At 43.2% G+C, this 24,717-nt stretch overlaps 1 protein-coding gene across 1 annotated transcript; it reads left to right on the top strand.

Annotated features, from left to right (window-relative positions):
- Positions 1-3,865: 3,865 nt before the first annotated feature.
- On the top strand, positions 3,866-24,408 carry FOXK1 (forkhead box K1; the record flags this gene model as incomplete). Its single annotated transcript, XM_010085939.1, has 8 exons — positions 3,866-4,063; positions 13,645-13,801; positions 15,078-15,224; positions 16,987-17,180; positions 18,322-18,488; positions 19,148-19,429; positions 21,358-21,582; positions 23,774-24,408. Coding segments are annotated over 8 exons (1,591 nt in total), but the record flags the coding sequence as incomplete, so codon positions are not given.
- Positions 24,409-24,717: the final 309 nt, after the last annotated feature.

Raw genomic sequence — 24,717 nt, 5'->3', positions numbered from 1 at the left:
TCCTGGGTCCCCTATGTATATATAGCATGCATTCAGTGAGTGCTATGGAGTTTGAACTCAAGCATGCAGCAGGCAGACAGAAATCTGTTTTCTTTCTCCTGCCTGTTTTCTCATAAGGCAAGAATTGTTTCTGTGCGGTTTATGGAGGTTGGGGGGGTGTATGTGTTTTTGGTTCTAACAGAAACTAAAAAAAAAAGCTTTCTATTCTCACTGCCTTGCACGGCATCCTAGAGAAATGAGAATCCTTTCCCACAAGGAATTGAGATGTATTTAATGAGTACAATATATACAGTTTGTGTGGCCAAGGATTGCAGGGTGTACCTGTCTGTAGCAGGTTATTGAGTAAAACTCAGCAGTTCTGGAACTGAAGCAGGTTGCTTCCTGCCTGTACCAGAACCAAGAGATTTTGCAGACCATTAATTTACCCCTCTGTAATCAGCTGGAAATTTCAGAGGTGCTTAAATGGGTTGCCTCTTGGGCACCCTTGGAAATACCAGTTAACTTCATTATGCTTTTTATGTTGAGTATAATATGTGCTTTTGGATAGATCTTTTTCTCATGCTGGAAATGTTAAGCAGTGCTACCAATTACTGTGCATCTGTGATAGGAATCATGCAACATGGATCAAATAGAATGACTCAGTTTATATAACTTGAAAAATATACTGTAATCTGAAGTAATGCTTGCTCAGTTCAGCTTGGGCTGTCTTGTCCTGCTTACCTTCTGTAGAAGTATAGTTCTCATAGGCTTAAATCCTATGCTGATGTTCCTCACTCCTAAATAGGACTACCTGATATGAGTTTATCCTCTCTTGGTCAGAAAGAGGTTAATTAAGGAAACAGTCAGAAAAGCTCATTAAAACTGCATTCAGGTTGTGTAAGTGAGCTTCCCATGACAAGGTGATTCGGAAATCATTCTTGTCTGATTACTCGTTGACACAGTTCCCCAGTATTAGTGGGTGTGCTGACTTGAAGCCCTGTCTTGGGCTGTGCTGCTGTCACTGTTTGCATTACTGTGGTGGTTGCGATAGAGATCGGAACAATAATGTTCATCCCAGGCACCTTCTCAGCCCTGAGGGAGGGGAGGAGTTCTGCAGGAATTTACGATCTTATTTTGCATTGTATTTCCATTTCTTGGGTCCCAGGTTTTTACAGCAGTAAAAGCATAAATTCGGATAAATTGTCCCCACCTTGGCTTTGCAGGCAGTGTCAGTACTGGAAGCCAGCACAGACCAGGCTGGAGAATCCTTTTAAATCTGTGAGCACCCTTGTGTATATCCACACTCTGATTTTTCTGGAACTGGTTCCTTGCAAAATGGCCCTGTATGTGCTAGCTAGCATAATGTGTGAAAGCTAGCTGTATGTCCTGGGTTCTGCTTCGGTGGATTGGGCAGCCTGTCTTTCTAAAAATGAAATTACAGCAGCCAACAGATTGTTTGCTTATGTAGTCAGCCCAGCCTCTGTTTCTCTTCCCTCATTCCAGTCTAAGATTGCGGGTAAGTCACGTGGCTGGATCGGATAGCTTTGGGAAGGCTCTCAAGGAAAAGCAATGCTGGATGGGCCTTTTCAGCACACGTTTACTGCATTAGTTTAGACTTCATATTTCAGGTTGACTCACGATTTTAGAAAAGTAAGAAATTTTGTTAATATGCCCATACTTGCAGACTGATGAGACAGTGTTTTGGGTGCCAGTATCAACTTCTTATCTGACACTGTTACAGCATTGGTAAGTATAGTAGAGCTGAGGAGTTAACTGCACCCTCACCTGGAAGCAGTAATGTGTAGGAGATGTGGATTTGGTCTTGCTGAAAGGAAGACTTAACAGGGAGTGGGATAGAGCTCCTCACTGGTGTGAAGCTGCAGTGGGGATCTGGCCTCGGCAGTGCTGCAAAACGGCCTTAGGGCTCTGTGCAGTCAGGGCTGTTGAGATCAGCAGCAGGTTGGGATAGCGCTGAACGCTGTTAAACACGAACAGAATTGTCCTTGACTCAGATGTTGAAAAATGCTGAGCACCTGGTGTTACAGCAGAGAATTCCATCCCTCTAGGAAAGAAAGCTCAGCTTTTTCCTGGCAAGGGCGTGAGAAATTATGAAGCCTTGCTCATACTGGTATCGAGCCTTAGTCCATATGATGCTCATTGCAAATGTATGTGTTCTCTGCCTTTTTCTGTAAGCCAATCCCCATAACAGTACAAAAGCATAAAATCCAAAGTCATGGTTGAACAGCCTTGTTTCAGGTTCATCTCAGAAAGCTGCGTGCCTGCTGCTGGCAGACATTGCAAGGCATGGATGCTCTCCTGGTTTGGATTGTGTGTTTGCATTGAGTCTGCAGGGAACCATGTCTAGAAGGGTTAGATAAACACAATTAGGCTGTATTGCCAGCAATGATGTTCTTATTTAATGCATTAATGAATGCAGGTGGCAGGACCTCTGAAGTGAATTAAATGCAATGCAAACTCCTGCCGTATGTAGCAGAGCCGTTGTGATCCCGAGCAGCTGAATGCTGAGCCAGCTCCTTTCAGAGATGAGGTGGGAGATGGGAATGAGCCTCCCATGCCTGAATGATAATTCTGCACTCTTCCCAGGAGGCTTCTGAATGTTACCTTACAGCAGAGCAAGCTTGTGTGGGACAACTAAGAGCAAGAAAGTACATTTTCAGAGCTGTGATAGGATGTTTGTCAATAGCAGCATTAAGATGAGGTAGTCACAAATATGGATTTACTTTCCTGCCACCTTGTTCTGTTACCTGGCAGGATTTGATAATGCAGTGGTTAAAAGAATTATGTTCAGCCTACACCAGCACTTACAGTGCTGGAACAACACTGCCCAAGTCCCTTCATTTCCTTCTACAGGCAAGATGCTGGAAGCCAGCGCAATTACTGTGCTCTGCTGGCCTTTCCCATGGTAAAACCTGGTTTTTATTTCCTGCTTTTTTAACCTTAGTATCAGTGAAATGATCCCTGGAAAGCTTGTATTGATTGCACATTATTGTCTAATTAAAGCGCAGTAAGTATTGCAGAACACTCACTCTTACAGCCCTGTGCCTATTGTAGACACTATAAATTAGAAAGGTTTTTGTTCAAATATGGAAAATGTCAGTGCTTATTTCCTTTTGAATTTCCCAGCTTCTCCTGAAGGCTACACTTGTAGATGTGATTATTTTTTTTCCCTAAATAACAATTGGAAAGAAGTGTTATTTAGAGAAGAAATGAGACCCTGTAGAATTGCAGGGGCCCTGTTCTGAGCCTGTTAGCTATAACCCATGCTGTCTAAAGGGAGGCACTTCTAAATGAATGTATTTTAATCTGAAACCTGCTAGATGATCCTTTAGCGTCATGCGCAGATATAAATGGGTATTAGTTATACAATATGTAGAGGCCAGTCTTTAAATAGTGCTGTCTGGTCCTACCTGGAGGCTGTTTGTTGCTCTGGCTGGACTCTATGGCTCTTTTGTTCCATGTTGCTGGTTGTTTGATACTTTCTAGTAGGTTGTATCTTCCTGAGTTATGTGCAAGGAGCTAATAAAAGGTAAATCCTAGTCCTTGATATAGCAGGAACTCAAGAGTATGTTGTTGTAGCTCTGCATCTTAGTCATTGATTGAGTACGAGGCATTGGGGAAATCACTTAGCTTACCCAAACCTTCAGCTTGTGTCTAATCACTAGATGATACATGATACACTATGATACGTACACAGATTTGTGAGTGATCAGTAATTCTGCCAAGGACTCTGGGCAGAAAGATGCTATAGAGAATGGTGGACTTGTGTGTTATGAATAAGTTAATGATTTGCCAATTGCATACAAAAACACTTCAATATGTTTAGTATCACGTGTGAAACTGACTTTTCCCTTTCTTTCTCTTACAGATGTACTTTCCGATTCCCTAGCACGGTTATAAAGATCCAATTCACATCTTTATACCATAAAGAGGAAGCAAAAGAGGAAGCCTCATCGCCTCCCCTTCGGCCACTTTACCCTCAAATATCGCCTCTGAAGATCCACATCCCGGAGCCGGATCTCCGGAGTGTGGTCAGTCCCCTCCCGTCCCCCACAGGCACTATCAGGTAAGATGTTGACTATCCAAAGTGTGCTTTCTGGAAATGGCGTCTTTAGTCTCTGACACCAGTCTGTCAAGCCCTGTTTGTTTGCCATACTCAGTGCTTGAAATGCTTCATTAAAAATAACTAGTTAAATATCTGATGTTCAGAATGACGGAAGACTCCTAAAAACTGTGTTATGGTGGCTGCAAGTAGGGCACAAGGGCTTTGTTTAAGAGCTCAGAGGGTTGAGGGGGGATCTTGGGTGTTAGTTTCCCACTATAGAGTTACTAGTCTATCTTTGGCAGTGGAATTGGAAATATCTGTCAAGAGCTACCTATATGCATGGAGAAAAGAAAGCAGGCAAATATTTTCTATGCTAGGACTGCCTGTTTTATTTTTATCTGAATAATATTCTGTTGTTGCTGGGTGGTGCCGGTGTTATCTGAAGTTAGGGACAAGGGTGGCCATTGGCACGTGACTTCCTGGGAATAGAAGGAAATGGGGGTAGGATGCTGAGCATGTACTGAGGGGCTGTAGCAATCTGAATGGACATCTGTGCAAGTATCCTGTTTTGTAAGCTACCTGATTTGTCAACATACAATAGAAAAAAACCGAGACATCAAGTTACTGTCTTGAATATTTTCTTTTTTTTTTGGCGAAGAGATAATGTTATGGAGTTGCAGTAACCTCTTTAATGTTAAAAGCTGTTACCTGAAGTATAATAATTTTTTTAAAGTAAAGCAGACTCATGGTATAGGATGATGTATTGGAGTTTAAGAAGTGCAAGCCTCAGAATAGCAAGAGTGTACCTGGTAACAGTAATAGCCTTTGGTTTTGTTTTTTTGTCTGCACATTTGTAAAAAGGTACAATACACAAACCTCTTCTGACAGTTAGCACTAATTCAGTGAGTAATATTCAAATGCACGTGGCTGAGAACAACTGCAGTGTCACAATGAAGCCAGTTTGGTTTTGCATAGATCTGTAGGCGCTTGCTTGTTTGGGTTTTTCCCCTGGTCTTGCAGAGCTGCACAGATGTGCAGTGCAAATATTCTAGAAAGAGGGGGCTGGAGGTAGCTGTGGTTATAGTCCTCTGTTCAGGCACTGCTTTTAGTTTATATTTAACCTTCTCTTTTTAGATGAAGCTTGTTGCTGGGAGGGGAGGGGGATGGTTTCTTTGCCAACATATGGTAGTTAGTTTCCATTCAGTCATCTTGCGCAAAGCAGCACAGTGTGGTTTCTGTTACTAACAGAGGCTGTATCTTTTGACTCTGGCATATGCCTGCAACTGATATTTGACTCCCTGAGAATGTTTCTTTTGCATAAGGAGAAAGTGGAAATAGCAGTGTTGAATTGTGCTCAGCCCCTAACGGAGTGTTTACTAAGGGTGATTAATGATTGCATCCGTTTGTCTTGAGCAGAAGCTAATCCAGCCAAGTCTTCAGAAAACCTCAAAAGACATCTGAGGTTTCACTTGCCAAACCCCTTTCATTTCCGAGTTCCTCTTACAGAGGAGGGGCTGATGCGTTTGTAAACAACCCTGCTCAGCCCCTTCAGCCTTCCCCTCTCCCCCGGCAGGGTCCTGCAGCCCTGTACCCTGTGGACTGGGCTGTGGAAAATGATTTGGGCATTTCTGCCCGAGAAGGGGAATGCTCTTTGGGGAGCATGTAGCTATGCATTCTGGCCATCTGGCTTCAGGGCAGCTCCCTGCCATCTTGGTGGCTTCACAGTGGTGGGTGAGGCTGGCGCAGTGTTCTCTTCCCCCTTGCCAAGGGCAGATCTGGGTGGGCTGGCAGGGGCTTACAGTGGGACCTGCACCCCTTTCCCATCACTGGCTTTGGGAGGTGGTTGCATGAGCTGGGCTCTCCTCCTCCTCCCTCTCCCCCTTCTAGTATTTACTTTCCTAATTTGGTGCGTTTGCCTCGCTCCTCCCTGATTGGCCCATGGAAAATTATTGCAGTTTGGAAATCCTGGGCAGGGTGAAATTTCCTTTTTAGAAAGTGGCTCCTGGCCCTCTTTTCCTGCCTCCACCCTGGTGCAGGGCAGGGGTTGTACCTGTGTTCCCCCACCAGATCCAGCCCTGCCCTCCTGACCCCCAGCCCTGCTCTGCCTCCCTGTTTACATTGCAACTTGCTTCCCTGCAGGTTCCCCCCTGCAAGCTTCTGGGTTTTTTCCAGCCTATTTACTTTCCCTCCGCAAAGTGCACTGCCTAGAGAGGGTCGGAGCTTTAGTTAAACCAAACCAAACCAAACCTGCCACCCTCAGCAGCTTTGCAAAGCAAGATTCCTGCTTACTCCTAGGGAGAAATGTGTGCACTGTTGTCTTAGCTAGGTGGTTTATCTCCGGTAGGGTCTGTTTGTAGATGTGTTTTGAATGCCATTGTACAGCTTTAAGGGAAAATGTTGGTTGGCAGCATGCTGTGAGGCTTACACACAGGCATGGCTTATTTCTTCCTGCTTTGAGTTCAAAATTCCTTTTTAAAAAAGTCAGACTTGCATGTTCCAGAAAGAACACTGTGTTTGTAAGAAATTGGTAGAAGCAGCCTGCCCATTTTACACAACCTGAGAAAGGGCAGAACAGCACCAGATATCTTTCTCAATAGATTCAAGGCATTGAAAAGCTGCGTGAAAACTGTATGGAGTTTGGTTAAATTCATCTCTGCCTGCTGGGAGATAGAACTGGTCCACAATTTCAGGAGTTGAGGGACAGTCTTTTGGTACATAGCTCTAAGGGTCTGCAGTTTGCACTTGGAGGATGCTCTTAGGGTGACACTGATAGGAAGTTCCTCCCCTGTGCTACAGACACATAGCTTTGCCTGGTTTTTCTGTGAGTCTGTGGTACCTGCATGAATGTGACTCCCCATATGTGTCTTGCATTCGAGTCCCTGGAGTGGCTTGTGCCTGGATTATAAACAGATCCACAGAGACAAGGTGTGATGTAGGAGCCTATTCCTGGTCTCAAAGTCATGCTGACTTGGAGTTGAGATTTACAGTGTTTAGTTTTCCTTTTATTATCTTCCAGTTGGTGTTCATGACCCTGTAGCAGTAATTTAACTCAGTTTTCCAAATAGCATCTCTCTCCAGTACTGCCCCTCAGGGTTGGGTTTTTTTAGTATTTATGAAAATGAAATTATTTCTCTGTATATACTTCCCTGTTCTAAACAGCAATAATGTTCTCACGGATATATATATTTTTAAAGCTACAATAAAGAAAAAGTAAATGCTGTACTACAGAGGTCAGTACCATTATTCATATTTTACAGCTGCTACTTCAGGCTTATCTCTGCACCAGAATGACTGTGGGCTTGAACACTGTCTTGTACTTGTTTGGCTTTTTGACTGAAAGGGCATGGATAGTTAGCTCACATACACTGTCTTTTTCTTTTTTTTTTTTAACTGATAAAGAAAAATCTTTGACATGTAGGAGAGAGAGCCCTTAGAGACCCGTGAGAACCACTGCTTGAGAAGTGTCTGGTGAGGTTCTGTGCTAATAGCTAAACTGGTACATATTTGAGTGTGGACACAAATTTGTATTTTAATTGTTAGTACATAATATGCGTGCCCATGTTCAGTGGTTGCTAGAAGGGTCAATACCTAGTTTACAATGAAATTAGTGGTATGAATAATGAAAGATCAGCTGGTATCTTTCTGCATCTTTTGCTTTATAAGCTTGATTAGTAAATCAGATGTGAGCTGTATTGCCATGGTTTCATAAGCTACATCTTTTTTTAAACCTTATCTCCTTTCTCCTGATTTTCACAAGGCAAAATAGTTCAGTGACATGCTGCATGCTCTGGTGGTGCATTACTCAGAGACCTGCACTCCAGGAACTGTAGTTAGCTGGGCTTAGCCACCAACTTGTTTTGTGTCCTTTAACAGGTCACTTAAATCCATTGTCTGATTTTTATGCATGTATAGTGTAGGTACTACTTTCCCAGAGTGTGTAGTAGATAAATTATGTATTGAGCCTTTATTCTGTAAAGTATAATGGAAGAGTGGGTGTGTGAGCTGTGTTACAATAAACGTGCAAATGCTGGCTGTGCTTTGATTCACGCTTGGTGTGGGAAGAGGGAGTGCTTTTGTGATGGGCTCCAGGACAGCCGTGTGACACTGTTTCAGGACACTTAGCATTTAGTCTGAACTTGTATGTTTCCTCTGAAGATCTGTAGTGGGAAGCTGAATGAACCCTGGCTTCAGTGGATGCATTCACCCACTGGAACAGGATGCATAAATATTGCCTGCTCCATTTCATTCAGGCTTGCCTTCTTCCTATAGCACTCTTAGGCGTTTAACTGAAAAGCCAGTGAAGAGCTCCAAGGCAGGTTTTTTTCAGACTCTTTTGTATTGTCTCAGTTAACCATTACTTCCTGCATTCAGGCAGAATGTACGGCTCAGGTAACTCCCACAATTGGACACACCGGTGATTATTTTTAATCACCCTTGTCTCCAAACCACAAGCCAACTACTGTAATGCATATACATCATCACATAAGAAAAGCAACAATCTGTACTGGGCTTAGGAGTTCCTACACATGTTGACTTCAGATAATGGACCATGTGCTAGAGGAGATGTGCCAAGCCATGTGCTGGAGGAAAGATTGCAGATGTCACCAGCTACACGAGCACTTCCTCTTCCTGTGATCAGTATAAAATGTTCACTGAATCCATGGTTAAAGTGAGCTCACTTCCTTTCAAAGAGGGGAACTGCTGGAGCACAGACAAGTAATAAGAATTTCAGCTTTTGTGGATAGCTACCTTTTTCTCACTGTATCTTGTTCAACAGCTTTGGGGTTTTTTTTAGCATTAAGCAGGCAGGGTAGCTCTCAGATTTCTCCTTTCACATCAAAATCCAGCTTGGTTTGGCAGTCTCACCACTTGTGATTGTTTCTGAAACCTGCCTGAAACATGCAACATGCAAGGGCTTGCCTTTCTTTGTGTTACCATTTTGGGGCTAGGCCGGGGAAGGAGAGAGCGGCAGAGGGTTCTCACCCATTATTGCTGATTGGTGTATCATGGAAAGGCTCGTTTCGCAAGCTCAAGTGCTGTACTTGGACCTGGTTCTTACTTATGGGATGTAAAAAGCATCCCTGTATCTTTTGGTGCCCCTTTCTGCAGGCTCATGAAATGGACTGTATGAGTAGTCTGAGGTTTGGCATTTCTCTAACATAATCCTGATGTGCAGGGCAGCACACCTCCAGTTTGCATTTGAGGAGGAGAGTGGGGAAGATTTTTTAAAGAAATGGGGATTCTTCCTTTGTACTTGGTAGGGGCTTAAAAAAAAAACCAATTGTCTGTTCAGATGGAAAACTATCTTGGCAGTGTTGCCAAGGTTGTAACTCTTATCGCTGCTATATCTTTTGTACCAGCTGTCTTCACTAGATCCTATACTGGAAGAGGCCAGGAGGTGAACACCTCTTCTTGGCCGAGTTTTTTTTGATAGGCTCTGTCACCTTACTTCTCAGCTTCTGTCTTAAACTGTTTCCAGTATGGAATCTGTTCCCTATCTCTGATCATCCCAGTTATCCCTGATAGTGCCTTCTCTGGCTGTATCCTCCTTTTTTTTGAAATGAGAAGAGACAGAACAACACCCAGCATCCTGGGTGTGGATGCATCATGCATACAGCAGTACATCCTATTTTTGCACTCTAAAGCAAACTGGTTTCAGACATTCCAGCAGCAATGCAGTAAGTTGTGCATCTTCTCCAATAGCTGGTGTTTAAAGACATAATTGTTGCTAGAAAGTGCTGTGAGCTTAAGAGTCTGGAATCTTGTTGGCAGGAGTTGAAAGAGAATCATGATGCTATGAGACCTGTGAACTTTCTCAATAGCCAGAAGTAAGCCCTGTGTTTAAAAGGCATTCTGCCCGTTACATGGGGGAATGTACTGCAAACGTGTTCAGCCCTCATCTTTCTGGCCTTCCAGCTGAAGAAGGGTTAAGCGTTAAATGGAAAACATTCTGTGATTCAGCACGTGGTTGTCTGATTCTAAAGCTGAGTCTCAGTATGATATTTGGGGAACTGCAGCAGTCAGTTTTTCAAGTAGAGATGCTGAATCCTCAGTGGGTATCAAAGATCTCAGGGACTTGAGGCATTAACCATGGTGCCACAGGATTAAGACTGTGGGTAACTGCAGCTGGTTTACTTACGTGCTCTGTGTGTCTTTCATTGGTATAAAACACGTGCTTCCTCTCCAGAATGCCCTCTTCCAGAACTGACAAGCTCAATCCAAATTAGCTTAGAAGGCTTGTAAAAAATTTGTGGGCATGGACAGAAGGCGTGGATCACAGCAGTAAGTTGGGATGTCTGAGAGCTGGGTGAAATTGCAAACCTAGCTGTGCTTTTTATCAGTAAAAGGTTAGAATATCAAGATGGATCAAGTTATCTCCAAATATTGATGCAATGCTAATATCCCACAAATCGTAATCACTGTCTGTACACTTGATTTTTATTTTGTAGCACCAACAGATGTTTCTAGGGAAAAGTCTTTGTTCCGTAATATTTTTAAAGGGGGTGTCAGTCCCCAGCTCTGGGTGGCGAGGAGAATTCCAGGAACTACAGGAAACTGATGTCACTGCATTGTGTTTGCTTGTTTTCTTTTGACTGCCCTAATGTTTAATTTTAACTTAACTCTCAGAGGGGTATTTTTAGTAAAACTATTTCTTCACTCCTCTCTCCTGTTGGCAGGGGGGAACAGATTGTGCCTCCTTGTTTTTTCCAGTAGTCAGCTCTTTCTCCCTTCCCTCTGAAGAGCCCTCTGATTGACTGAGAACTTGAACACTTAGCAGCATGTCTTACCTTGTCTTGTTGCGTGGAGCGGCTAAAAGTTCATGTTGTTTGTTCTGTACCAATGTCACTTAGTTTGATCCAGGCTGAAGGAAGCAGGTCTACCTGGCAGAAGTGCTTCATTCCGGTAAAGGAATAATAAACTCTTCCAGATCCTCAGCTACTGCTGTGTCTGTCCTGTGGGACAGCTGCTTGTTTAGGAGACTATCAGGTTCTTCAGTGACTGCCTACTGGGAAGGCCTGGTTTTCTAAATGTTAACAGCACTTGAGGTTGGAGGGGCTTTGTCATCACTCAAGAGAATCGCAGCCCTGCAGGGTAAGGGTTTCTCCCTTTGCATTTTTTTATTTTTTTAAAAAGCAAGAGATCATACTTAAAACTCATCAGCCTAAGAAGCTAAAATTTGAACAGCAAAAACTGGACTACTTGCTCTGCTGATCTTGAAGAATCTAATCAGTCCTTGTATCTGAACTGCATGGGACAATCTTTGAAGGCATACTGGGTGTATTTATTTATTTTAAAAAGCAAAGAAATACAGGTCTGTGCAGAGCATGGATTTACTAGAGAACTTTTCTCTCTTCCATATCTTTGACCTGAGTTTTGGCTGCTGTCTCTGTGGTTTGCTGTTCACCTATTTCTGCAGGCAAAGAATAAAATCAGAAAACCCTGTTTCATCCTACTCCATTCCTAGTCCGTGTGTTACAATAATTGCTTGGGTGCCAAACAGAAAGATAAAAAGAATTGCTGTGTTTTTGGTTTGTCATTGTTTCATGTATGAAAATGGCTTTCATTTGTAATTATCTACACATTAGAAGAAGTATGTATGTGGAGAAGCTATTGAAAAATGATAGCAGAATAATTAAATTCACACCCGCTTCCCATGTGAATATTAAGACATCAGGAGAGTCTTCTGTGGTTTCGCATTATCCATTTCCAAAGCAGGCTCAAAGCATGGAATAGCGAACTTTGATTTATTTTCTTGCATGAGCAAGTCTCTGCTTTTTGGAAGAAAAGGCAAAAACACACCTTTATCTCTGGCAAAGGAAGATTTATATGTACAGGCTGATCAACATTATGTAGCTTACACCTCCTGAAAGCTTCACCTCCTGCTGCGCTTCTAAATAGCATCACCCATTAACGCAAAGGACTATTACTGGGTGCTGGAAAGGTTACCAAGCACTGTGCAACACTTTGTTTGGCTAGTTTATGGGAGATGGGTGAGCTTGGGTTTCCAATTGCAAGGGTTTGTTGTGGCTGGATGTTTCTCTTGCCTTTTCCCTTTCCCCCAGCCCTGCTATCCTTTAATTCACTTTTAAAAGAAACCAGTCTCGGTTGTGCTGAGCTCAGCACTGTAGCCATTTGCAGACTCCACAAGGAGAAGCAGCACTTCTCAGTTTACAGGCTGGACTGCGGTTGGAAACGGTCATTCCTTACGCTGTCGGATTGCTTATGCACCCAAGGTATTGCCCATTGAGCAAACAAGGGCTGTCTCACTGTTTTCTCTCTGTCCATATGTGTACGTGTGTCCGGGGAAGCTATTTAGACAGTTGCCTTTTTGAGGAAGGGATGGTGCTCTGTGCTTTTTTGTGCAGCATTGAGCATGGTGCTGTGAGGAGCATCAGTCACTGCATTTATTTGTGTCAGAGTTTGCACTGCTGTTGGGCATTTGGTGAGGGGATTGTTTATGCCAGGTTTACTGAATTCTGGTTCCCAGCTGTGGGCTTCAATTTGCATCTCTTCGTACAATTTGAACTGCTTGTTCAGCTACATAAATTTTCTGTGTGTTGTTTTGCTTTCTTGTTCACTATTTCTCTGCTCGTACATGGAAGATAAATGTAATCCTGGGATTTGGCAATGCCTCGTGCCGCTCAGGCAGTGCACCCCTCAATGCCACACTGCACAGAACGGAGGAGACACAAAACGGGAACATCAGCTTTCCAGGCTCATCCTTCTCCTCCTGTCCTTCCAAATCAAGGATGTGTGATCCCTAGACAAGCCTTTCTGATTAGTTCTCATCTTGTAGCACTCACTTCTGTGTGCTTGAGTGCTGCTGCAAATTATAGCGACCTTTTATTTGCAGCTTTTTATTAGCTTTAGCTTGGTAGTTGTTCCTGTAATGCCATCTTGTGGTGGCCCTGGGACTCTGAATGTGGCTTTTCCCCATGCTAGCCAAAGCTGAGGAGTGAGCTGCCTTCTGTGATGTTTACTAGTGATTGCAGCTCCCTTTGTCAGCTGTGTTTGTGTGCTGGGGAATCAAGGAAATCCCTGTCTCTAGCTGTGTGGCACTGATGAGGGTATGATCTTCTGAAGCTTGTGTTTTGTTAGACGAGAACCCTCAGGGCAGATGCCTGCACTGGATTTTTTAACTATGATACTGTGAAAGAATGTAACCTGTCTGTTAGAAGGATTGATTAAATATTACCTGTGTTATACAGGGAGCGGTGTGTTGTTCATTCACAAGTTATAATAGCAAGCTACTTATTTAGTTAGGTATTCATCCTTGACACAGTGCATGCTGTTTTAAGTCCTGCGTTGGTTTAAGTGCTTTGTTTAAATGTAGGGGAGCTGTTTAATACTTTGAGACTCTGTCTTGTGATTGTGGAACGTGGGGGAGGAGGGGGTGTCAGGATTTTGTAGAAGTTCCAATTTTATCTCTGGGTTTTTTCTCAATCTGTCAGGGCTTTGGATAAGCCACAGGGGTAAAAATAAGTCCAGTGTATATCTGCTTCTCAGTGACCTGGGAGCTTTAGTGTACCTTAGAGTGAGAACTATGTGTCTTGATAATAAATGAAGTAATGAATAACTTTATTTCCTTTTTGCCTCTCCAGTGTTCCCAACTCTTGCCCGGCCAGTCCACGTGGTGCTGGATCCTCAGGATATCGTTTTGTTCACAACATTACCTCAGATCTGCAGCTGGCAGCAGAGTATGCCGCAAAAGCAGCATCAGAACAGCAGGCAGATGCATCTGGCGGGGACAGCCCAAAGGTTCAGAGAAACATTACTTACCCAGCAGTGCTCATTGGGAGACTGATTAAGACATGGCAGTTTATTACCAGTGCTGGATATAGTTAAAAGGGGTCTAAGAATACCCTGGCCATAAGGTTGCTGTGTACATTGTTCTCTGGGGTTTTGAGACTATGCCTTCAAACCAGCATCTTATTAGTAGCAGATGATGGGTTTTGCTTGCTTGGCTTCCCAAAATGTATTCAAGCCATCCAATGAAAGGGTTAATTAAGCAAGAATAATTTTTCTGCTTGTTTGATAAATCTAGAACGTATTAAGAAGAGGTGCATGAAAATTCAGAGTCTTGTTTTCTCTTTTTAATGAATGGTGTTTTGCAAAGCACAGTTAGAGAAAGAGGAAGCAGGGGAAGAAACCAGATCCTTGCCATGAGAAATCTGTAGTCTGACTTTAAAACAAGCATGAAGGCCTGTCAAGCAATGTTAAACGAGGAGAGTAGCAAATGGAATTTAGATTAAAAAATAATTTAGTTATAACGATAAAATTTAATTTTGGTGAGCTGATCTTCAGATCAAAGTTAAAGGTCTAGATCCAAAACCACCTGATTTGGGACTGGGTGGAGGAACACAATACTAGATGGCTTTCTTTGTGGATTGGATTCTCCCCTGAGACAAGAAGGGCTGTTCTTGATGAAGTAATATGAAGAGCTGGGAATATGAGATTTGGCAAACAAATTAAAGTTCCTAGAATGAAACAAATCCTGATGGAGGAAGGGAAGGGACCGGATCAAGTTTCATATTGGGCTTGTTGCTGGGAGGAGAGCTGATAGCATACTTGCATAAAACCTTTCTAACAAAGTTTTGTAGCTGGGCAGATTTGAAGGCATTAGTTTCATGAACACTGAAAATGGTGAATGTACCCTACACCCTTTAACTCTTTGCTTCCAATTGCTTGTCCTGATTATGTTCCTTGTGCTGGTGTACACACGTGTGGTAAATTCAGTGGGAAATGGAATCAGTTTGAAGTTACCTTTCATGTGTGCATTTGGGGTGGGAAGAAGATAGTTTAATCTTGCTCAGTCCTATAGTCCTGTTTGTGCACAAATGCTTTTGCTAAATTGGGAGTTGGCAGTGCAAAACAGGAGTGAAAGGGAAGAGGGTGATGCTGATAGTAGTTGTCCCTGATGCTCTCTTAGCGTGTGTAAAACTACTACCCAGTGTGCTTTTTTTAGTTTGGGTCATTGGTAAACTCTAGTGTAGGAATTCTCTTAGTGACTAAATTTCTCTTTGTTTTTCCTTAGGATGAGTCCAAGCCACCTTATTCTTATGCTCAGCTAATTGTACAGGCTATATCTTCAGCACAGGACAGGCAATTAACACTAAGTGGGATCTATGCCCACATTACCAAGCATTATCCATATTACAGGACTGCTGACAAAGGCTGGCAGGTGAGTACTTAACACTGACAAGCTCTTAAAGTACTTTGACAGGGCTTATCTGCTTTGATATGCATTTACTAAAGATACAGGGCACTGGGAGTACAGCTGCTTTGACTATTCCCAGAGTGAATTTGTTTAATGTAAGCTAACCGGTTTGTTTGCAGGTGATTGGTTTTTTCTGAAGTACTTTCTAGGGCAATGTAGTGTGTTACTATTGGGGTCTCTGGTTTCTGAAACTCTTCTGTTTCTGTAGTCAAGTCTTTAATTCTTTTGTTTCTTTTTTCTTCTGCATCCTTGCTATCAGTCACTCCTCTGCCCAGATACTTGCCTGAATCTTGCTTAATCCTTCACCTTGTCTTTGTTTGACATGATCTGTCCAAGCAGAAGATGTCCTGCCTAAAACTGAGGTTCCAGTTTTTAATCATAATGCCTTAAATCACCACAGATGTTACGTTTTCCCAGTGCATCAGCTGCCTTTTCTAAGTCAGTTTGCAAATTTTGAATCTCAGAATGGGAACTTAGGGAACTTTGAATCTGTACCTTCCTTGTGTTATTAAAGGAAATCTGACCAGTTTTATAGGAGAGTTTGGATGTAGTTAACACATGCTAAATCAAGCTTAAAGGTTCACTTGAGGGCTCCTTTCAAAGTTCCAGAAACCTCAGCTCCACCTGCTTTCAGACTTTCTTGGCATTGCACCTCTGAAATGGGTGTTGTAATTTGAATGTAATACACTAATGCAGCTGGAAAGGCTCTTGCAGCTGCTGATTTCATTGTGTTTAACTGTCAGGAACAGTACTGCTTGGTACACTTTGAGTACAGTTGGAATAAATACATTTCTGCCTTCCTGGCTTTTCCCTGCAGTTCTAATTAATTGTGGAATTCACTTCCTGCCTTAACCTGCCCAGCAGAGTTGTGCTTTGCAAACTAGTTGCTGCATCCTGCTTCAAAGAGAGCTGCATTTCAGTGCACGGTGAAGTTGCTTTTTCCCCTCCCCTACTAGTGACATTGTAAGGCTTCACTTGTGAAGAGCCCATCTAAAGCAGCTACAAAAGCTCTTGTTTTGTTTTGAAAGTGGAAAAGGAATGAGCTTGTGCACACCTGGGCTTACTGAGCCTTCCCCTTGGACCAAAAGACAGACACGCAGCCAGAGGTGGGCTTGTGCAATGAAAAGGATAAATAGTCTTTTCAACATCTGGAGAGCTGTATGGTGCTAGACTAGTGCCACATAAATAATGGATTCTTCTTGGAGACAGCTGTCTGAGGGCATGTTGGCTGCCTTGCACTGTGATTACCATGAGATGCAGTGTCCTTTAGGGCATGTTTGGGCACCCCAGTGATCATTTGACAGGTAAGCAGCTAGCACAGGCTCAGGCAATTTTTTCTGCTTGCCTAGATTAAGGCCTGTCTTTTGAGAGAGTTCTGGTGTGGTTGACAGTGATTTCCCCCTGCCTCAGCAAAAGCTCTGCTTTCATTGCTTCCCACAGAAAAGTCACTGCATTGCCTGGATCCAGATGTATGTAGGTGTTGGTGTAGTACCAAGCAAGCCCATCTTTCAGTGTAGTTAGTAGAAACTCTAACATGTTTCCCCCGATTTTCTCTTGCAGTTCTCTGACTTTGGAGCTGTGTGAGTTGAGTGACTTGTTTCTGTCTTCAGCACTAATTCTGATGGTGTGGATCTTATTTTTCCAAGCTATGTGTTGAAACCTATTTGTCTTTGTTATATGCTTCCTCATGGCAAAAATAATCATCTCATTCTTCTGCTTCCTTCAGAATTCCATTCGGCACAACCTCTCCTTGAACCGTTACTTTATTAAAGTCCCACGCTCCCAGGAGGAGCCTGGAAAGGGCTCCTTTTGGCGAATTGACCCTGCCTCTGAAGCCAAACTAGTAGAGCAAGCATTTAGAAAACGAAGGCAAAGAGGAGTGTCCTGCTTCCGAACACCTTTTGGGCCTCTCTCCTCCAGGTAACTTGAACTTCCTCTCATGTCTGTGCCAAACTTATTACAAAGGAAAACAAAAACTTGTTGTGAAGCACAGGGATCAAACTTTACTTCTGTTTATAGCTTGAGAGGTAATGTAGTTCGTCCTGAGGCATAATCTGAAAATTGTTGTGACTTCTTAAGTGTTTACTAAAAAAAAAAAAAATCCAGAAGCAAACTACAGAAATGCATCAAATAACAGATCTGTTTTGGCATCATTTCAAAGAAATTCAAAGCAGCTATCACTGGAGTGAGTGTTTTCAGATGCCGATCTCTCATTTCAGGAAAGCTGTGTTTAGATGTGGATTAGATCATAGTGGGAATAACTTGTGGTATTAAAAATGCTCTCCTATAGGGAAGATCAGGTGGGTCATGGTTGCCAGCAGGGAAGCAATGGGGAGTGTTCTGTGTAGCTACTCCGGTGAGCTGTAACAGAGGAGCTGTGTGCAATGACAGCTTTCTCTGAGCCCTGTAGCTGTGAGGGTAAGACTTGCATTTCAACACGAGCTGGAGCAGTTTCATGTCACAGTTCCCACACCTCTTCTTTTCTGTCTTTTAAAATGGGGGGAGGAACAGAAGAGGTTTTCAGCTGATCATGTTTGTCATGTTGGTCATTAAAAAAACGTTGAATTCCTCATGTGTTTGGTGCCCACATGGGAACCAAGTGGTTGGAGAGGGAGGCAATGGGGAGAAAGGGGACCAGCTGCTCTGTAAGCATATGTGGGGCCAGACACTTGCATCTACACTGCATCTTTCTTCCTCTCCCCATCCCTCTCAAACACTAATGAAGATCCTTTGAGAATGGCCTGAAATTATAAAACTGATCTGAACATGAGGCACTCACAGCTTCTCTGTCAGCAGTGGGTCTTAAAAAGAAATGCTAAGCATACTCTGAAGGGTTCAGCTTCCTTCAGCAAGGAATAATATGACAGTATTTGGTACTAGAGCATTTGTGAGGTTACTGTGTACCTTTCAACTCTTCCCAGCAAGGCTATAGTGGGTAGAGGGGAAGAAAGGCTGTCCTTCTGCTAGAGAATCCTGTACCGGAGATAATTCTTGGTCTCTGCTGCTGTCTTGTGGTTGAAATGCATCTATGCTTGCCAACGCTCAGTTCTGGTTGTTTCAGGAGTGCTCCTGCCTCCCCGACTCACCCTGGCCTGCTGTCCCCTCACTCTAGTGGCCTACAGACGCCAGAGTGCCTATCACGGGAGGGCTCACCCATTCCACACGATCATGACTTTGGGTCAAAGTTAGCCTCTGTTCCAGAGTATCGGTATTCACAGAGTGCACCTGGTGAGTAGCTCTTGTTTCACAGAGGGTGACTGTTCAGTTGCACCAAGTTCCATGCTGAGGACACCGCAGGAGTGCTGCTGCCAGTGTGTTACAGGAGGATCTAAGTCTTTTTCCACTTTGTTGTTAGAGGTTGATGATGCATATGCAACTTCCATTTTTCTTACTAGTCTTTGGATGAGGGGGCATGAGATAAAGGAATGTCTAGAAACACAAGCTAACCTTGATTTAGGTGGTTCTAAAGACCTGACAGTAGAGTAGCCATGGCAGTGTGTAGCTCACTCATCCAGAAGGGTGGTAAATTAGTGTAAGATCACCTTGGCTATGCAGAGCTCTGGTGCTGTGGCCAGAGCCTTGGTAATTTAAGCCCAGGTAAGTATCTGCTTGTCAGCTCTGCTGTAAGTGACCTGATGTTCCTGGTGAAGCTAGAAGGCAAAGCTTATTAAGTAAAGCTTCTTTTTTTTTTCGTGCTTATTGTAGTTTTTGTTCACAGAAATGTGCTCAGATGGCAAGTAAGGTTTTTGTAAGTTAGGAAAGAGAAGATTGAAGGTACTATTTTTGAATCCTTAGTTTTTGTTCCCTACTGCTTTCGATGCTGAAGGTGAAATGAATGGAGGCCTTTTTGCCTCTCCTATTCATGTATGCTTGTCTCTTCTGTTTAGGATCTCCAGTCAGTGCCCAGCCAGTGATTATGGCTGTTCCTCCCCGACCATCTACTCTGGTGGCAAAACCAGTCGCATACATGCCAGCATCAATAGTGACTTCTCAACAGCCTTCGTGTCATGCCATTCACGTAGTTCAACAAGCTCCCACTGTTACAATGGTCCGAGTTGTTACCTCCTCTGCAAACTCTGCAAACGGATACATCCTCACAAATCAGGGCACAGCAGGAGGAGCTCATGAAGCCGCGGGAGCAGTATTGGACTTAGCTGGTGACCACCGAGGTAGCTTTTCACCTCCCTTGCTACTCTGCTAATAAGTCTTGAGCAAGCCTTGGGGATGGGTGGTCAAGCACTCACTGGGTGCTTAGACCTTAATAAAAGATGTTTCTCCAGGTAAAACTTAAACCAAGGAAGAGCTCATCCATTTGATGTCACCAACACTGAGCGGGGCAACTGTGCTGCCTTGTCTCCTGTGGGCAACAAATCTAACATACTTTGGATGCTGAAAAAACATGCAGTGCTTTAAATATGTGTATTGTCCCCAATATCAGTATTATGCCTGTGTATTGGTCAGCTGGATGTGCTGTGGAAATGTGTGTGTGTTCTAGACAAAAGAGGTGGCCTGGGAAAGGCTGAAACTGTCTGCTTCAGGATGGCCTTGTAAATAAATCATTGAGCCATCCTTCTCTGCAGGCCTGGATTCCTAGAGGAAAGCATGTGCTTCTGGGAGTGCAGACAGTGCTCCATTAAAGCAGTCTTCCAAAACCAGTTACGACAAAGGCCTCTCTTTTCCTGAGCTGGAAATACCAGCCTTGGGGGATTTAGTCAGTTAAACTGTTCTCTTGCTGTCATCCGGACAGCACCTTGTCTGCTTGCTGTTTCAGAAGGGCTTAGTGCTACAAGACAGATGTGTGTTGTATCAGCAGCAAGACTGGTTACTCTGATTGCTTTTTATATGGGCAGTGGGGCAATAGTTCTTCTCTAAAGGAAAGAAAAAAAATTGATAAAGACCTTCCCCTACAGCAATAGCAGGACCATTGGCATTTTTAGTTCAGCACTGGTTACCCTGCTGGAGTTTCACTCACTAGAAATTCCTGTCTGGATCCCATACATGTTCCTGAAGCAGTAACAGTTGCAGCTGCCTATCTGTCACCTGCTCCCTTTTCCCTACTTGTCCCACTCTTATTCCTACTCATATCCTTTTCTAGTCTCTACCTTCCCTTTGTTTTTCTTGGTTGCTCCATTTTCCTTACTAATCTCCCGTCTTTCCTTGCCTCTTCTCTCCCCATTTCCCATCAGCCTGCCTCTGCAGGTCTCAGCTCAATGTTTGTGCCACTCTTTTTGTCTTCTAATGCTAAAATGAGAGAAGTCTTCTCTTCCTACAGGACTCAGGACTAATGAGCTTGTTCTTCCTGCCTGCCTTCTCTGCTCTGAGACCCACAGAAGCCCTGGAAGGGAAGAGTGGCCCTCCTCTCCTGCATGTCCAGCAGGAGCCTGTCCCATAGCTGTTACATACCTGCTGAATTGGCCTGTTACTTGTGCTGGGGAGTAGGAGAGATGGTTGAGTGCTCTCAAACAGTTATCTCTATCGAGGAACTCAGCCCTCCTTTTTTGTATTTTTTTTTTTCCTCCATCCTGGTTTCTTCCTGTACTTCCATAGCTGACAAAAGCTTCCAGTTGTGGGAAGACCTCCTTTTAAATCCACCTGCGTGCAGGCCTGACAGCAAGCTGTTGCAGACCTGACAGCAAGCTGTTGCAGACCTGACAGCAAGCTGTTGCAGACCTGACAGCAAGCTGTTGCGGACTTTTGACTCCAGGCATCGTTTAAGATCTTAATGCCGTCTCCTGCTGTGTCATGTTGAGAGTCAGGCCAATTTGCCTGTAATTACAAAGTAAGGGTGACAGCTGTCCATATCACAGCTATAATGTACCAATAAGGGAGATAATCCCTTTTTAAGACAGGGGTCAGGTTTATAATCATGTTTGTTTTTTCTTTTGGCTGAGTGGCTTATACTGTAAGAAAAAGTTTCTTAATGTTGATAGCATATATTTTAGTGTTTTCTAATATTCATCCCTGATCTCTTGTGGTGCTGAGTTATTTTCACATCTGTAATCCTAGGGTATGCATCACTCCTAAAATGTTAATGAGAATAAAGCCTTCTCCTAAGCCAGAGTAGTAAATGATTGTTGTATGTTCTGCTGGTAAACAGGCATGGATGAAAAGCCAACAATCGCTTTTGCCACGATACCTACAGCCAGCCGTGTTATTCAGACAGTCGCCAGTCAAATGGCACAGGCTGTTCCAGGACAGACAGTCACGATCCTTCAGCAGGCAGCTCCAGTGACCATTGGACAGCATCAGCTCCCCGTGCGGGCCGTCACTCAGAACGGGAAACATGCCGTCCCCACCAACAGCATCACCAGCAGCACTTACGGTAGGCTCTGTTTCCATTGCTTCCTGGTTTTTGATTGCTTTCTCAGCGGTTAGGTTGTAAAGCTGTAAGAGCTTTCTCTTCTTAGTTGATTATCAAATTATTCCATATGTCCAATTATAAATGTATTCCAATTGGTCAACTTCTGTGGCTGTAAATGTCAGGGGTAGATATCCTCTGTCCACCTCTGTTTGGTTCTTTTGCCTAGTGGAAAAGTTTTGCCACCTATCACTGCTTCTGAAAAGTCCAGTGTCTTTCCTTTGTCCTTGGCTATGCCTTTATTACTGCTTACACTCTCTACCTTTAGAGGGTTACTTGTTGAAAGTGTTAGTGATTCTTGTGTAGAGCCTGTTTTCATTTGTTTTCTTCTGACAAGCAGCCTTTGCTTTCAGCATGCCAAATAAAATTTCCATGGTGCTCTTTAGATCTTGTGAAATATGACTCCGTAGAGTATTAAGAAAATAACATACTTTCCTATCTTAAGGTCTTAGAGCCTGAGAGAAATAAGATCTACTTCATCAGGTGAATGAATGTGGAATTTTTTTATATACAGGATGTGTTAAGTCATTTGTCAAGCCCGATTCTTTAAAATCCCATACTAGCTATGTCTTGGCAGTCTCCTCTTACTGCTTGTTCAGCACCTCAGGTTTTGTTCAGTTAAGGATGATACCTGGGAATGGTAATATCCAGGTTTTACTGCCCTTTTCAATGTGGTGCGAAGCACCTCTGTCCCAGGCTGGTGCTTATGGGGAGTTTGAAATGAAGGGCGCTGGGATTTTGATGGCTTTCATGAAGGTAGGAATATTTCTACAGAGTTTTCTGCCGTGTCTATTTGCAGTATTGCCCAGCTTGCACTTGAATTGCAGGAATCTTACTGGAGCAATGAAAAAATGATAGCAATAAGGTTTTTATGCAACTAGGATGTTAAGATATTAAATACATCTGTAAGTGGAGTTGCTGCTACCCAGTAATAGTGTTCATCTAATGTAGAATCAGTTTTTTTTATTTAACACTTTTATGTTAAGATATTCTAATATCTCCAAAACTTTTCTAGCTCTCTTCAAACTGGAAAGTATTCCAGTTGCATCTGAGGTTTTTTTTGTGTTAGCGAATTTTCTGGTTTACCAAACAGAGCCTGAATCTCTTGACTCTTGTCTGTACGAGGTTAACTTCTCTTCAGCTGCATGGTTTAGGTTCTCCTAAGTCACTGAACTGTAATTGGTGACTGCCCTCATCCTTACCCTATTTTTTTATCATTCTCTTGATACTCTGCAGCCTCCTTCCCATGCCTTGGTAGAAGTTGCTGGGCTTTGAGAGCCTTTGTTCTGTTTGCTTTGTTTATTTATCCTAGGGCTCCTTTTTTGATGCACTTCACAATGAACACGCCACTAATGTTCTGTCATTCCATCCTTTGCAAATCAGTCTGGAGGGCAGAGGATGTGCTGTCTCCTGAGTCCCCTTTGGCTGCTTCTCTGATTGATGCACAGTCCAAAAACTGCATGTGTTTTGTTTTCCAAGCAGTGCTGTGTGCCAAAGCCAGTGTGTAAGCACATTCTCTGTCTGGAACTAGAAATTGTAGACATTTTTACGGAGGGTTGTTACTTAAATCATCTTTTTTTCTCACCACTTTTATTAATGGAAGGGTGGGAGCTTTTGTCAGGACCGGAATACAAGATTGGGAGCCAAAAATTCCTATGTTCTGATGGGAACACATTTGGTTGTCTGGGATAAGCTCTTTCCTGCCCTTTTTACAAGTGAGATGCCAGTATGCTCAACACTTGCATTGTAATCTAGTTTCCCAACAGACTGGCTGTTCTTACTGTGCAAGCAGGGCTAAAAGAGAGCCCTCTAAATTGAAGGCACAGCACACAGATGTTGTGCTGTAGTTTTAATGGGGGATTGATCCTCCTCTTCTGGAGATTAATGCTTGCTTGACAATGGGATAGGAAAAGGGAAGTTCTTCTATGAAAGGGCCTATTACCAGTTTGGTAAACTTGCTTGAAGCTGAGATTGTGTGGGGAGAGGAAGAGAGGAGGCTGGCAAGCCTGTCAAAATGGACTTGAAAGTAACACTTGAGTATGTGCCAGCTATTGTGTTTGACTGTGGTGTTTTGTTTACTTGCTTTCTGGAATAGCAAACACTTGTGCTACTTCATCACATTAATTCTCTTTTTCTCTCTCATCCTGCTTCCTAGCTCTTACAAATCCATTGCAGCTTCTTGCGGCCCAGGCCAGCTCGTCCACTCCTGTTGTAGTCAGCCGGGTATGTGAGCCAGGGACCGAAGAGACAGCGGCAGCCTCTTCCAGTGAACCTGAAGTCAAAAGACCCCGAATAGAAGAGTCCAGTGGAGCAGTCCCAGCCCAAACTGGAGTCATCACATCTACAGTGCCACAAGGACAGGCAACCAGTGAATGAAGAACCGGTGGGAGGAGCTGGAGTGATGTGGGGTGGGCAAGGGATGGCAGGAGCCCATAAAGCAGCTTTCAAAGAAAACAAACCACAACTGTAACAGCTCAAAACATAGTGAATAAAGAGCTCTTTTTCAAGTCAGATTTTTAAATGGGAGGTCAACAGCTGTTAGAATCACAAGGTGCCAAAAAGAATGGAAAACCCCTCCCAAGAACCCATACCTGGAACTCTGTTCTGTCTTTACCTATGGGATATTTTTTCCTTTTTTTAAAAAAAATATTCAAAAAAAAATACAGACAACTGATTGTATGACTTCTGGGATTTTTTTTAACTATCTTCTCCCCTTTTGGCTCCAAGGGGATGGGATTTGCAGTTCAGCATCTAAAGGAATGTAACACAAACACAGTCTATTCCATGGAAAGAAAACCCCTCATTTTCTATGCCTTAATACTGTGCTTCTCAGAGCTTTGAACCATAGGACCATTTTAAAAAGGCCACCTAAGGCAATCAAATGCTGAAAGATGGGTGCAGTATCTCACAACAACAGCATTAAAGAAACATGGTACCAAGCTTAAAGAAAAAGGCAAATGATTTTGTTTCTTAAAACAGAAAAATTCTGAATATGAACCAATGTTTATTTATGTGGCGATTCGGGAGGAAAAGTTACAGGGCTCAACCACCTGGATTTCCAGATGCAATTTCTCTCCATTCCCTGTGAGGGAGAATAAG

The sequence above is a fragment of the Pterocles gutturalis genome, unplaced genomic scaffold, assembly GCF_000699245.1.
Source record: "Pterocles gutturalis isolate BGI_N339 unplaced genomic scaffold, ASM69924v1 scaffold35430, whole genome shotgun sequence".
Classification (NCBI taxonomy): domain Eukaryota; kingdom Metazoa; phylum Chordata; class Aves; order Pterocliformes; family Pteroclidae; genus Pterocles; species Pterocles gutturalis.
The sequence above is the reverse complement of the archived record's forward strand: the minus strand, read 5'-3'. Positions and strand labels throughout refer to the sequence as shown.